Source organism: Bufo gargarizans, chromosome 6, assembly GCF_014858855.1.
Source record: "Bufo gargarizans isolate SCDJY-AF-19 chromosome 6, ASM1485885v1, whole genome shotgun sequence".
Taxonomy (NCBI): Eukaryota; Metazoa; Chordata; class Amphibia; order Anura; family Bufonidae; genus Bufo; species Bufo gargarizans.
This window is the reverse complement of record NC_058085.1, coordinates 292307070-292322616: the sequence shown is the minus strand read 5'-3', so window position 1 is coordinate 292322616 and position 15547 is coordinate 292307070. Positions and strand designations below refer to the sequence as shown.

Below are 15547 nucleotides of genomic sequence, written 5' to 3'. Positions count from 1 at the left end.
TTTTTTCCTACTACTAACTTGGTTGTTGGCCATACTTTATGATGACTTTTGCTCATTACACCACAGAGTGAATAAAAGTTTTTAAAGCATATCTGACATCTACATACGGAACGTATGGCACCCGTTTTTTTTTTTGCGGATCCATTGTAATAATGCCTATCCTTGCCTGCAAACTAGAAAAAAATAGGACATGCACTATTTTTTTTGCAGAGCAACGGAACGGACATACTGATGCGGACAGCACACTGTGTGCTGTCCGCGTTTTTTGCAGACCCATTGAAATGAACGGGTCGGCATCCTATCCGCAAAAAAAAACGGATCGGACACGGAAACAAAATGCGGTCGTGTGCATGAGGCCTTATCTGTAGATTTAAATGATAAAATGATGCACTTTAATTTGTATTCATTATTTTTATGGTTCCAGCGACTGCTCGGTCTTCTTTTTTCTGCTTCACATTTCACTCTGTTTTGCTTTGATTTTTGCAGGATTCAGCTCATTAGGAAAAGATTCTGGAGATGACAAATCTGATGAAGAAACAGAAGGGGCACACTCAGAAGATGAAATGTATGCGCACAAGGGGCTGCGCCGAGCACAGAGCATGAGATCTGTAAAGGTCGTTAAAGGCCGTAAAGAGGTATTTGCTGCTTTTTAGTATATATTAACAAACAGAGCTGGTTTATTTTGGCAGCAGTTCATACTGAGCAGCACAATACAGCCCCACAGTTTGTATGTGTTTTATTAAACTCTAGATGAACTGTGCCTCGCCACCCCCCTCCATATGTTCTGAGGGGATAGTGTTCCCTGCCAGATAGCAGAGGCAGTGATGATTCACAGTAATACAGTTACAGTACGCTGTTAAGTGTCAGATTAACACTATTGCGTTGCCTTTTCAGGGGAGTTTTCTGGCAAGCTAAAGTTGTAACTGCTCGTAATTTATTTTTTATTTCACCCATTTGTTGATTTTTTTCAAAGTAAAAATCCAAACTAGGCACAACTTGCAAGATCTAGATATAGAGATGCGTAAAACCTCTGCCATATCTATGATGGCACAGTATATAGTACCGCTATCCTATGTTTGCAATGATGGTAAGATATCTATCTATATCTTACCATCATTGCAACACTTTTAGTAGTTTTTAATTTTTTACTCAAATGGTTACTTAGTAAGTTTCAGTCTACAATCATCATTTCTTCATTTAGTTTTCACAACCACCATGCTGCTGCCTCTGACAGAGCCGTCAGGAATAGGATTAGTGCTCTGACAGATTAATGTCAGGTATGTAGGTTGAAAAACCTGCACACCGTGTACAGACGCAAAATGGTAGGACATTTTTAATAATGATTTAGAAAGTTGCTTAATTTGGCATTTAGTAAGCAAACGACCAATTAAAAAAAACGGAGCAAAGCTTTTATTCCCATCCATAATTAAAGGCAAACTGTTACCTCCAGCAAATCCTAAGGGTTAATTCACACGTCCGCAAAATGGGTCCGCATCCATTCTGCATTATGTGGAACAGGTGCGGACCCATTCATTTTCAATGGGGCCGAAATGTGCTTGTGCTATCCGCATTTGCGGATCCGCAAAAAATAGAACATGTCCTATTCTTGTCCGCAATTACGGAACAAGAATATGCATTTTCTATGAGAGTGCCGGCGCTGTGCAGTCCGCAAAATGCGGAACGCACATTGCCGGTGTCCGTGTTTTGCGGATTCGCAAAACACAGATGGACGTGTGAATGGACCCTTAATAAGTACAGTAATATATGTATAGGACACCTGCCACTGACTCCGGATCAGTAATTGGTATGTCGATACACATCCCCGTCCAGGAGAAGCCCTGTCTATGCATTCCACAGCTGGTTTGTGGACACATAGCGGTGGAATTGGGGTGAACATCAACATGCAAATTACTGATCTGGAGTCACAGAGAGGTTGTTCTGTGCATGTATTATTGTACTTAAAGGGGTTGTCTCACTTCAGCAAATAGCATTTATCAGATAGAGAAAGTTAATACAAGGCACTTGCTAATTACCAATCCTTTGCTGACTGGATTCATTTTTCCATCACATTATGCACTGCACCGTTTCCATGGTTACGACCACCCTGCAATCCAGCAGCAGTGGCCGTGCTTGCATATTATAGGAAAAAGCACCGGTCTCTCTGGTGGCGGGAACAGTGGGAGCGCACATAAGCTTTTCCTTTAATTATAGTGTGCAAGCACGACCACTGCTGCTGGATTGCAAGGTGGTCGCAACCATGGAAACGAGCAGTGTATAATGTGATGGAAAAATGAATCAAGCCAATAAAGGAAGCAATATGGACAATCGCAATACATTAGTAAGTGGCTTGTATTAACTTTCTCTACGTAATAAATGCTATTTTCTAAAGCGAGACAACCCCTTTAAAGTGTTTAAGGTCCTTTGGATAGAATAGGACATGAATGGGGGGGTCCAGCCCGGCGACCTCTGCCAATCAGCAGAATGAAAAACTCATCTGCTTCATTATATTGTTTCCATCCACATATTGGTACGGATTTACTACTGTAAATGCACCACAATTCTGGCTCTGATTGAGGCGCATATGCCTTACACCACATTTATTTTTATTCCAGAATTTTTTTCTGAAAAGTCTGTTAATGGAGAGTGGTTTAGCACCAGAATTTTGACACAAAATAAGCTAATAGGTGGTATAAACTTAGACTAGACAGGCTAAAGGTATGCCGGATTTATCATCCAGCATCAGGCACTGGGATAAATTGGAGCATCTTTGGACTGTCTGGTCTGTTTGCCCTGAATAAATCTGCCCCATTGTTTCACTGCCTGATGCCGCAGCCAATTCCCTTTCACTTGTGTGAGACTGAGCAGCAGTACAAGCTATCCCACTGTATGGATGAGCGATTGCACCTACAGATAGGCTATCAGTTTGTAAAGTGTTTTGTAATTTATTTATTTTTTGTTGAAACTTTTTTTTATATACTTTATTAAGTGAATTTGTATATTTGTATGAGAAAAAATGGCTCTGAAATGTCCGCCAGCAGTGCTCTCTAAATGAGCGTTGCTAAGGAATATCCATCTTCACAATGCAGTGCTGACGGGCTCACTGCCTCCCTCCTACACATCGATAGAACTGACTATAGATATACACACACACACACACACATTGTGCCCTGTCTTCCTGCTACTTTTGCACTGTCAGTGTGGCGAGCACTGACAGTGTATGATCCTTCTGTATCCTCGGCATGCTGAATAACTAAGAAACCACCGGGAGATGCAGGAAATCGGGCTGTCAGAGCTCGCTATTGTCAGTAAGTATAGAGGCAGGGAGAAACTGTTCTACAATATATAGGGACAGTAATATATACTGTATTTATAGAACTGTCTATCTATCTATATATATATATCTATACACCAACCAGAGTTTTCAAATTATAAGATGCACTTTTTCCCCTAAAAATGGGGAGGGGGGGTGATAGTGCGTCTTATATTCTGAATGCTAATGACCGCTTATCGTGAGGTAGGCGGGGGGGGGGGGGGTATTTAGGGCAGTGCTGAGCTGGCTGTACTCCCCTTCCCTGGTCTTCTTCTGGGTCCCACTTTGCACTCTGTCCTGACAACGCACAGTGTCAGGATGCAGTGCATGTAGGCGCGCACGATGACCTGACACTGTGCGCCATCAGGTCACAGTACACAGTGGGACCCAGAAGAAGAGCAGTGAGTCCTGGATCTGCAGCGCCGTCTGGAACAAGCGAAGTAATTATCTATTTATTTTTTGTAGCATTTTATCTGGGGACTGGGGCTGATCTGGCATTTGGGGGGTGGGGCGGTTTGATTAGAGGCTGATAGGGTCTGCTGGGGGGCTGATTTAACGCTGGGGGGTCCAATCTGAGGCTGATTGGGTCTGGTCTGAGGCTGATGAAGGCTGGGAGGTCTGAAGGGGGTCTGATCTGAGGCTAATGGAAGCTGGTGGGTTCTGATCTGAGGCTGATGGAGGCTGGGGGGTCTGATGGAGGTTTGGGGTCTGATCTGAGGCTGGTGGAGCTTGGGGGTCTGATTTTCGGGTCTAATCTGAGGTCTGATGAAGAATGTAGATCTGATTTAGGGGTCTGATGAGGGTCTGATCTGCGGTCTGATGAAGAATGAGGGGTTCTGATTTGGGTTCTGCGCTCTGATGGAAAACATTTTTTTCTTATTTTCCTCTTTCAAATCCTAGGTGCATCTTATAGTCCGAAAAATAACTGTCCCTATATATTGTAGAACAGCTTCTCCCTACCACTATACTTACTGAGTATAGGGATAAACCAACCCTCAGTGTATGAGTCTGGGGGAGAGGAAATGACCCTAGAGAGGTCTTGGAAGGAAGCCCGCAGAGGCTCTGTGTGGTCTCAGCCAGGAGGGCTGAGGGGCCACGAGGCTGTGTGAAAGCCTGAAGTTTGGGGGGCCCAGTGATGCCTGCGGAAAGAGGGTTGCACGGTCAGAGTCGGGAGGACTTCTGGACCATAATCTTCCAAAGGTACTGGTGTGGTCACAGCCTGGAGGCTGCTGGATCGTTTGGCTGAGGAAAACCAGATCTAATACTGTGTGTGTGTGAACTGCGCTCTATAGGTGAGGTAGAGATGGCCTATGTATTAGGTAGTGCCTAGACTGGCAGGTGTTTATTTTGATGTTTATGTTTGTGATGGAGCTGAAGTGCCAAAATAAAGCACCATTTGGACGTTAACACCGTTGTCTGAGGAGGAATCTGTCATTGCCGACCCCTGAGAGAGAGCGATTCCTTACAAAATATAAATATATATATATATATATATATATATATATATATATAGTCAGCTTTATCAATATATAGGGTACTGCGCTGTGTTGTGAAGATGGATATTCCTTCTCAATGATCATTTAGAGAGCGCTGCAAAGAGAAAATTCAGTTATTTTTTTCATCCAAATTTACAAATTCCCTTACAGTATATTACAAAAAAACTTTACTTGTGACTTCCCCTATACAATACAGAAAGAAAAAATAAATAAATGACAGTTACACTTTAAGATCTGGAGAAATCCTTTAATGCATTCTTCCAGCCATTGGCAGGTTGTGTGACATTCTCTCAGAGATCAATGTAAGCAAAAGGAGCGACTTTCCTTTGATGGGTGCTCCACTCTCTGGTGAGATGTGCACTCTCTGTTTTGACCTGCCAGGTCATAGTGTGGGCTATTTTGAATAACGGTTGGAAGGGCTTGGGTACCGATTTTACATTTTCAGGCTGCATTTCAACAATTGCATTTCACTGCCTCCACTTGACACCAATTCTTTGCTGTGAGTATTAGGCAGTGACAAATTTCCTTGCTGTTTTGCAGGTACGATATGGATCACTGAAGTACAAAGTGAAAAAAAGACCCCAAGTTTACTTCTAATGGGACTTAATGAAATGCCCTGAACTGCTGTAATACAATCATGTTCTTTGTCTGAATGTGACTTGTTAATATATAGTACGTTTCAGAAACAGCAGTAGACACCAAGAAGCAATACCAACTTCCAGGATCACTATTTATTGTGTATTTTATATGTTGTTTGGAACGTTTTAGACCTGTAACTTTGGAGCCACTTAAGGGATTCTGTGCAACACAGTGCTTTATTCTTAATGCTTCAGGAACGGATATAGGTCTTGCTGGTAAGGAGAACAGGTGGATCATTAGGGTTTTTATTACAGTTTTATGCAATATACTGTACATGGTCTTATGGATCGTAAATGTTTTCTGTACACAAATTCGGACAATTCTATCAAATGGAAGCTGCCTTATCCAAGAACTTGCAGTTTACAATACAACCAGGTTAATTTCCTAAAACAGAAAATGTTATTTTTGGTCGTTGATTAGTTCCTGATAATTAAAAAGGAAGTTTATTTTGCTGTCTTAAAAGGAACGTGTCAGCTCGATGTTGACATACAAAATGTCCACAGTTCCTTAGAAATCTGGTCTTGTTGTTCCCAAAGTGCCTCTTGAGTATTTCTGCTGACGTCCATGCTTCCGCGGTATGCTAATTAATGGTTAAAAGTGAAAAAGGCTGACACTTTTCTCCTTGAAGTTGAACTTTCCCTGCCAAAATCCTGCGTTCTGTACCTTGTTTGATGTTCCCTTTCACGGAGAACATCATCCCCTTTGTCTCTAGGGATATTGCACATTTACTGTTCAGGAGCGTCAATCAAAGTAGAGTAGGCCAGATTCGGGTGAGGAAAGCTTGATTTTGAAGAGGAAAGCACCAACCTCCTTGACTTGTGACGGCTAGTTTGCAGATGATCGAGCATGGTTTACAACAAGTCAGAGGAAATGTACAAAAGGTACTTTGGAACAACATGACAAGATTGCTGGGCAGTTTCTAGGTCAAAATTAAGTGGGCAGGTTTCCCTGAAACAAGAGCAGTCAAACATGTCTGTTTTAGTAAATTTTCATAGTAAAAAGTGGTAACACCCACTTGTGAATCTACTCATACTGTGTATTACTGGAGGAAGGGCACAACGCATAGATGCCCCAGAATTTACTAAATGTCAGGATAGCTGACAATTCTTTTTTTAAAGAGCACCTGTCAGCCCTATAAAACCATGTATACTGCCTGGTAGGGTTGATCAAGCTGATTAAAGCAGTATATTTATTTTGTTTTTAGCTTGTACCACTACAGAGATGTCATTACTTTTATATTTATGCAAAGTAGTTACTTGGAGCACCGAAGGGATGGCTATAGCACTAGGAGCACTGCTACCGCTATACCCCAGTGCTCAGTGCACCCCCTCCTCCCATTTGATTGACAGGGCAATACATCTTGTCTTGTGCTGTCTTCTGGAGCCCTTTATGTGCCTCACAAACTCTGCACCTGTGCTGGCAAGCGTTCCTCCTCTGTCTCTGAAGTCGCCGGAGCCTCCACTTCCAGGTGTAATAAAGTCGTTGGCATCTGCATACTGAATCTGCGCTGCTTGGCAAGAAGCAACAGATCTAGAGCACAGGTGCAGAATTTGTGAGCCACAGCGCAGGCGCCCAAATACAGGGCAAGATGAGAGGCATTGCCCTGTCAATCAAATGGGAGGGTGGAGTGTACTGTGCACCAAGACGTAGCTGTACCAGTTCTCCTAGTGCTACAGCCAGCCTCTCTGTGCTCCAAGTAACTCCTTTTCATAAATATAAAAGTAATGAGTTCTCTACAGCGGTACAAACTAAAAACAAAAGAAAGATATTGTTTTAATCAGCATGATCAACCCCACCAGGCAGTATTCCTGGGTTAATAGGGTTGTTTATGCTAATAGTTGCTCTTTCAAGGAGTTGTCTGGGTTCAGAGCTGAACCCGGACATACCCATATATTCACCCAGGCAGCCCCCCTGACAAGAGCATCAGAGCATTTCATGCTCCGTTGCTCTCCTTTGCCCTGCACTGAATCGCGCAGGGAAAAGGCATTTTTAGAAGATCCGGTGACGTACCGGGCTCTCCTTAGGGCTGCCAGGTGGGGGCTTCCGCCTAGCAGTAAGCCTGGTGACGTCACCGGCACTGATGGGCGGGCTTTAGCGCTGCCCTAGCCTGTAAAACGGCTAAGGCAGCACTAAAGCTGGCCCATCAGAGCTGGTGACGTCACCGAACACACTGCTGGGCAGAAGCTTCCGCCCAGCAGTGTGTTATTGTAAAAAAAAAAAAGCTCTTGCCGTTGCTATCCAGCGCAGGGCAAGGGAACGCATGGGAGTATAACATGCTCTGATGCTATCATCAGGGGGGCTGTCTGGGTGAAAATATGGGTATGTCTGAACAACCCCTTTAAGCAGGTTACACCGGAAAAAAAAATACTCTTGCTGGACTACAAGTCATTTTACATAACTGAATACTTACACACAGATTGTTTACTGATCTAACTAATTTCTTGGCTATTGGAATCAGAGGTGATTTAGCTTTTTTACCTCCATTTATATTTTTCATTAGTTTTTTCCTTTCCATTGTTCATTCTTTGTATTTTTTCATTGTACATTACCAAGTATTGAACTTGCTTTCAAATAGAATATTGTCCTTTGATGCCTGTACAAGCACTGCTGGCAGTGGACTGTGCCGCAGGGTGGAAGGCCAGGCAGAACACATTTTTACTTCCTGCTATTTTAATTTTCTTTCGCATTTGTTTTACTATGCAGTTTGAAATTTTGCAATTACTTTGTACTCTACCAATTAGTTGTTTTTTCTATCATTCAGGTTATTAAGACAAATGTTTCATAATCATTGCAATACTAAGCTTTATTTTAATGTGCGGCACATTGTGTTTTGCGTGTTATATATCTAATATTTCTCTGAGGTCCAGAGTAGATACTCTTTATAATTTTATAGTCATTATGCATTGAGTAGTTTACATGAATACATTTGATTGCAGTTGTGCTTTAATTTTGGGAGTGGGAATTGTTTTTTTGCGTTCATTTGAAAATCAGTTTTGTTTTATGTTTGTATGTTTTATATTTGACTATGTGGTTGCTAAATGTTTATATATTTCTGTTCCAATTTTTGCATATAGTCTGTGACAATGGTGTTTTAGAACCATTGGATTGTGATATAACGTGCGTTTATAGTATGCTTCATGGTGGAGGCAGTTTTGCTTATTAGATACTTTACATTAGCTTTACAAGATCGTTGAGCTCCTAAGGTCTCCTTCTAGTGCTGCTTGGAAAACATCTAGGTGATTATGCTGATTGGATCAGTATTGATTGAAATTGCGATTCTGGGTGGAGGAAGGGGTTGCAGCATCTTGTCTTCTCACTTTATAGTTATGTTAAAGGAGTTGTCCAGGATTTTTGATATTGATGGCCTGGGGTCAGGATAGGTCATCAATATCTGATCGGTGTGGGTCTGACCCCCAGCACCCTTGCCAATCAGCTGTTTTGTGGAGACTGCAGCCCTCCAGCGAGCTCTGTGCCCTCTTGTTTGGCCAGTGATGTCACGTTCATGTGTCACATGGTCTAGGCACAGTCGCATTCAAGTGAATGGGCCTGAGCTACCAAGTACAGCATCTATACAATGTAAGGTCCTGTCCTTGGTAGGCTGTGAGGAGGCCACAGCCTCTTCAAGCAGCTGATAGGTGGGTAAGGGGGGCGGCAGGAGTCGGAGTCCCACCAATCAAATATTGATGACCTATCCTGAGGACAGGCCATCAGTATCAAAATCTTGGACAATCTGATCCGAAGGCTCCAGCAACATGGTGAACTACCTGTGTTGATGAAATGGTATCCACCAAAGTTGGCTTTCGAGCCTAGTATTTAGTCCTCGTTATTCTTTAGGATAGTAGTGGGCTCTGAAAGGAAACCTATTACAGTAAATAGTTGAAAACCAAAATCAGAGTAAATTTTCTAGGAAACTACCCAGGGAAATTGTCTGTGAAACAAAATTTTTATTTATTTTTATTTTATTTTGACTTTCCTGTGGTTTAAATAGCGACCAAGGCAGCGATCTTCATCTTGAATCTTAACAAGTTAAAGGGGTATTCCCATCTGGGACATTTATAGCATATCCACAGTATTTGCCATAAATGTCTGATAGATCTGGGTCCCACCTCTAGGACCTACTTCTGTCTTAATGTATGTAGACAGGGCTGAACAGGTGGACGCACAGCGTGGCTCTCTCCACTTCAGTAGCACTTGAGAAAATACCTGGGCACGCTTTGCAGCATAGGCTTTGGATAGGCCATGAATGTTTTTTAAATAGATAACGTTTTACTTTTTTGATGATAAGAGATCACAAGTTATCAAATTCAAGTTAGAAAGTGCTGCATCTGTAGCTGTTTCTGTCTTCACAATGCAAGGGCTTCTCGGTGCAGTCCCAGGCTTGCGTCTGTCTTAGTTTACAATTTTTCAATGTTTTTAAAAGACATGCAGATTGCACACTTTTTATTACTACTGGAACCCTGGCACAATTTAAGAATTTTGTACAAATATAATTCACAATATGTGTAGACAGAATAATACATTTATTTTGGAGTAGATCTATAAAATGTGTGTAAAATGCTGTATGGGGAGACTTTCTTTCCATGTTCATCATACTGGAATCATCAGTTCATCTGTTATATTCAATGCAAATTGTGGAAGACCTGCTGACTAGCTTGACACACACAGCCCAGCAGTTACATCGTAGAGCAACCTCAAAAAGTATTTTCTTATCTAACTACAGTCCTCTAGGCAGTGGAATGGTCTCTTACTAGTCCCAAAATTAGGGACTATGATATGCTTTGGGCTATTTTTCTATTAAGATTAGAAGAGCACTCTGTAACAGGGGCTCATTGCATCTGGTGTTATGTAGTATATACATATACAATAAAATAAATAGCACTCCAGTAAAAGCTTAACAAGTATTCCGAAGCCAAGTTTCATAAGTGGCTTCTGTTTTGATCTGCGGTATTGTCTTACCTCATCAACAGCCTAACAACACTTGGTTAGGCTACTTTCACATCTGCATTTTTGCTGGATCCGTAAAGAAAAATGCAGAAAAATGCCTGCATGTATGCAAAAAAAAAATGCAGAAAAATTCCTGTATGTGTGCAGAATGCTCACCAAATAATACCACAGTAGACCGGAAGTAGCCGTTTTTCATTATCTTGCCCTGCTTTGTGCTGTACCTTTGTATGGATGCTACTAGGGCTTACCGTTCCCCCTCTCACACACATTGCCTCTATTCACAGCCGCCTGCATGGACTTCTGTAATTGCTCTGTCTTCACACACACTGAGCTCTGTTTTGCTGCCCACCATGAGAAATACGATCCCTCCGTAGACAAAGTGGGAGGAAGTGAGCATAAGAGGCAAGTGATGTTTGATGTCCCATGCATCAGGGAGAGGGGGTAGCCATTTGTACGGTGTACAGGGTGTCACACAAGCAGTAGATAAACCACGAGCATGGGGCATGCACTGCATGTGAGACTGTCTTGCAGACCATTTGCACACTAGTTTTTAAGAGTTGGAAAACTCCTCTAATTGATTCAGCACACCAAAGTAGACGCCCTTGAGATTCAGACCCACCACACATTGATGTGTTACCTGGGATATGCACAAATATTAAAGCAATAACCTCTGAGATAGACGACTCTCTTAATGTATCTCATTGCGAGCTCAAGTGTAAGCGAGGTGGTGACAATATTTCAAGTACTTTGCACTAACTTTGTACGGAGATTTACTAATATACTGTAGACTACTAAAGATATTGTGTGACTTCTCTGTTAATGCTTTTTAAACTTACAGTATGTACAGTCTAGGAAGAGGAGGTGGCCAAGGAGAATTGGCTTTGTACCAGACATAATATTGTTTGTATGTAACGTGTGTAAAATTTCAGCTAGGCTAAGACTACAATATGTGTCGTCAGAAAATTACCTAGTTTTTATGTTAAATATATTTTTCCATTTTCGATCTTACAATTTATATATATATTTTTTTAAATCCTAAAGCCCAGGAGTGTTCGCACTGCCACTGAGCCTTATAATAGGCCAACATGACCTGCTTTATAGAGATCACTTTTCAACAGTCATCTCATTATCAGCACGAGCAGGATTACAGTGAAAGATAAATCCTCTGTGTAGATAACACAGGATCACACAATTAACAGTAGGTGATGTCACAGCTTCAATTTTTTGTGTGACTTTTTTTAAAGTTAATAAATCTGGCTTAAATCAGCTCAGCAGGCAAACCTGAGCCACTTTCCCACCTAGTGTTTCAAAAGTTTGCCTAAATAATCCCCAAAAGTCACAAAGCCCTAATTTGTAACCTTTTTGTGTGCAAAACCTAAATTGCTGAAATGGGTTTTACACATTATGCCACATCATGTGGGAGGGTGTATCCATACCTACTGAAGAAAACCAACAGTGTGCTGGCATATTCCCTGTGCTGATATACTGGTATGTAAGAACAGATATTTAAGGTTAGACGTATAGTAGGCAGAATCTTCTACCTTGGAATGGAACAACGAAATCTCTTTTCTTTATCTGTAGTATGGAGCATCATTCTTTACCCAAAATACGTTTTCTTCATTACATCCTCAGTTCTCCTTTCTCACCACCTCCTCCGACAGACCAGAATATTATTTTTTTTTATTAAAAGGAAAAACAAAATCAGTGCTGTAATTTGTGCTTGATTTTTTTAGAACGCTTGAATTTTGTAACGGGCTATAACTCTGGATGCTGATTATTAAGCAAACGTTATGCAAAAATGCTGGATCTTTTTGCAAAGGAGTCCAATAAAAATCTTAAATACAGTACACTGCTTGTTTTTTGGTTTTTGTGCGGTGAGCAATTTGTAATGTTTGATTTCTCTTACATTTAATCTGCTTGTTTATCTTCTATTTTGCATTTTATAGAGCATGCATTTAAAGGGGTTATCTGAGATAAATACAAACTGGAGCAGAAGCAATAAATGTCATAAAAAAACAACAGAAATTCATACTCCCTTTTCTCCTCTGCTGCTTCCAGCGTCATGGTCCAGCCCCGCAGCACTGAGGTCACCTTCCTGGCTGCAGCAATGTTGTTCCGTGCACACCAGATCACTGTGTACACAGACTATGGGATGTGACAGCTGAGGCCAGTGACTGGCTGCAGCAGTTATGTGGTGTGTATGGGATATCACTGCTGCAGCCAGGAAATCAAACAAAGACTAGCAGGACAACACTGAATCTACCAGGGAATAAAATGGATGAGTATGACTTCACTGCTTCTTGGACAACCCCTTTAAAATTAATATTGATGGCCTATCTTTTTGATTGGCCACCAACATCAGATTGGTGGAGGTCTGACTTTTGGCATTTCTGCCTTTTACTTGAAGCGGCTGCGAAGCTGAGATAAGCAGACAAGAACTGTGGCCTCTTCATTGTTTATGCCGTCAAAATTGTCAACCCCTAAAATCCCTTTAGTGTGAAGAAAGTACCTTGAGTGCTGCTAATAAAGAAATTATGCATGTATAGTAGATGTGGTTGGATTGCTCTGCATTCAAAGTTTGTGTATTGATGGATTACAGACTTTTTCCTACTTTTCTGCTAATTGATCTAATGCTATTTTAGGCATCATTTAAATAAAATTGTACAATTGTTGTTGGTTTAAAAGGTTTTCAGTTCAGATAAAGAACCTATAATATATAGGCAAGTTATTAGGGATGAACGTCTGCAGAAATGCTCATTCCCTAAAATTGGTCTGTGTAAAAGGTGGCAGCGATCACGCGATGAAAGAGCAAAAGCTTCTTCATTGGGTAATTGTATCTTCCCGCCAATCATCTAAAATCATTGGAGGGTCATTTATTAAGATTCCAGTCTTAATAAGCCCCTGCGCTGGATCCTCCGAAGTTATGTAGAGGCGCTGGCCTCTACATACCTTTGGTGTATCCAGTGCCGGTCTAAATGTAAGACAGCTTCCTTGCTGGCTCACCTGTAGACCATTTTCTACATCAGGCATAGAGAATGATAAATGAGGCCGGCCTGCAGGCCCTTCCTCGCCCACGTCACTGCACCTTTTTTAGACCTGGGATGAGGGGAGAAAGTTGCATATTGCGGTTCAAGTAACCTTTGCACTGCAATCTGTGCCAGAAATATGCCCAATATAAGTGTATTTCTGATCGTAAATGACCCCCATTGTTTCTGTGCAGCAGATCGTACTAAACAGAGATCTGCTACCCACGAACAATAATTCTCTATGGGGACAAGTGATCGCCGTAGCAATATCTTTAGTCACATAGAATGGAGATGATTTCTGCATGTAAATTCATCCTTCATTTTCGCTGACGATCAGGTAATTATCAGGACCATTTGGTTTGTTCCTGATAATTGCTTAAAATATTGGTCTGTGTAAAAGAACTTTAAGCGTTTAAAGTTCTTCTAGTTGCTATGGGAGGCTATCAGCAAGCCTGTTGTCAGAAACACCTCTGTCAGTTTAGCTAAGCTCCTTTAATGGTTTTTCAGATGATCAGACAGCTGTACAGTGCCTGTTGTAAAGACTACACTTCCCAAAAATTAACATCACTAAAACAAACTATTTAGAACCTGAGTTCTCAGGGAATGCTAGGAGATTTCTGCTCTGCAGGATTGTGAATTCAGCTTGGGACTGTAAGATTTGCTGTAACTCAAGATCAGTACAATACAGTGTCTATTTCCGGAAAAAGCTGGAAAGTTAGCTTTTGTCAAGACTTTAATTAGCTCAAAAGTTTCCTTATTTTTTAAACTCAAACCCTTCATTTCAGGGGCTCAAAAGTAATCGGACAAATTAAATAATTGTAAATAAAATGTTAATTTCTAATACTTGGTTGTAAACCCTTTGTTGGCAATGACTGCCAGACGCTGTGTTTCCTTTTTTTTAATGCTCTGCCAGTCCTTTACTGCAGCGGTTTTCAGTTGCTGTTTGCTTGGGCCTTTGTGTCTGAAGTTTAGTCTTTAAAACGTGAAATGCTCTATTGGGTTCAGATCAGGTGACTGACTCGGCCAGTCAAGAATATTCCACTTCTTTGCTTTAATAAACTCGTGGGTTGCTTTGGCTTTATGTTTTGGGTCATTGTCCATCTGTATTATGAAACGCTGACCAATCAGTTTGTGTCACGGCCTTTGGTGTGCGCTGTGACACTGTTGCTACACTTGCGGTTGCCCGCGGCAACGTGTTGCTGTGAGAGCATGCGGTGGCAGTGGCTCGGCCTTCTGGGTGATTGCCGTGACATGGTTGCCACGCATGCTGTTGCCTGCGGCAACGCGAAGCTTTGTATGCTTGTGTGTGCACTTCCCCTTTTAGTGGCTGCTTTCCTTTGTCTGGTGTTGGAAGGGTTAACTCCCTTCCTAGTGTTTTGTTAACACTGGGTTTATGTGTGTGTGGGTGTGGCTGCTTGGGCTATTTAGCCTCTGCTGGATGCCTGAAGCTGGGGGGTACTCCAGCCATGGTGTATGCTGGAGCTATCCTCCTAAACTTCATATTCCATCTGTCCAGTGAGGGCCACCCTTGTGGTCATAGATGTTTTTATGGTGTCTTATGTTTATTGCAGCTATGGGTGTCCTGGGTCCCTGTGTGGTTTGTGGTGTGTGCTGTGTCCTTAATGTTGGTGTGGACAGCAGCACTAGTGCACGGGTTCCAGTCTGTGGCACGTAAGTGTGTTACTGGTCTCGCTTACCTGCCATCTCTATAGCTGTATGTGTTCCCCTCTCCTTGCAGCCTGGCCTCAGATAGAGACTCCTGTTCCTCCATGACTGGGATGAACAGGTTGTCTCTCCCCTGCTCCTAAGTGAGGGATTTCAAGGGCGACTTAGGGTTTCTAGGTATCCTGAGTATGAGTCGTCCTACCATCGGGGTCCACTCATACAGTGAGGAGTCAGGGAGAGGATTAGGGACACGGTAGGAGGTGACCTGCTCCCTTATTACTCCTTTTGGCCAGGCTGATCCCCTTTTTCCCTTTGACACCGCACGGTGAGGGGTTTCCCCCACTCCCCGCCGTGACAGTTTGGTTGCATTTGGCTGGATTTGAGCACACATTATGTCTCTGAAAAACCCAGAATTCATCCGGCTGCTTCTGTCCTGTGTCACATCATCAATAAACTCTAGGGACCCA

At 42.1% G+C, this 15547-nt stretch overlaps 1 protein-coding gene across 1 annotated transcript in view; it reads left to right on the top strand.

The window, feature by feature from the left end:
* Positions 1-5718, top strand: part of REEP3 (receptor accessory protein 3) — a 151442-nt gene extending 145724 nt beyond the window's left edge. Inside the window, exons 7-8 of the mRNA XM_044297378.1 lie at positions 487-635; positions 5347-5718. Coding sequence (XP_044153313.1) covers positions 487-635; positions 5347-5403 — 206 coding nt within the window. The 3' untranslated portion in view covers positions 5404-5718. The remainder of the gene's footprint in view (positions 1-486; positions 636-5346) is intronic.
* The last annotated feature ends 9829 nt before the right edge of the window (positions 5719-15547 follow it).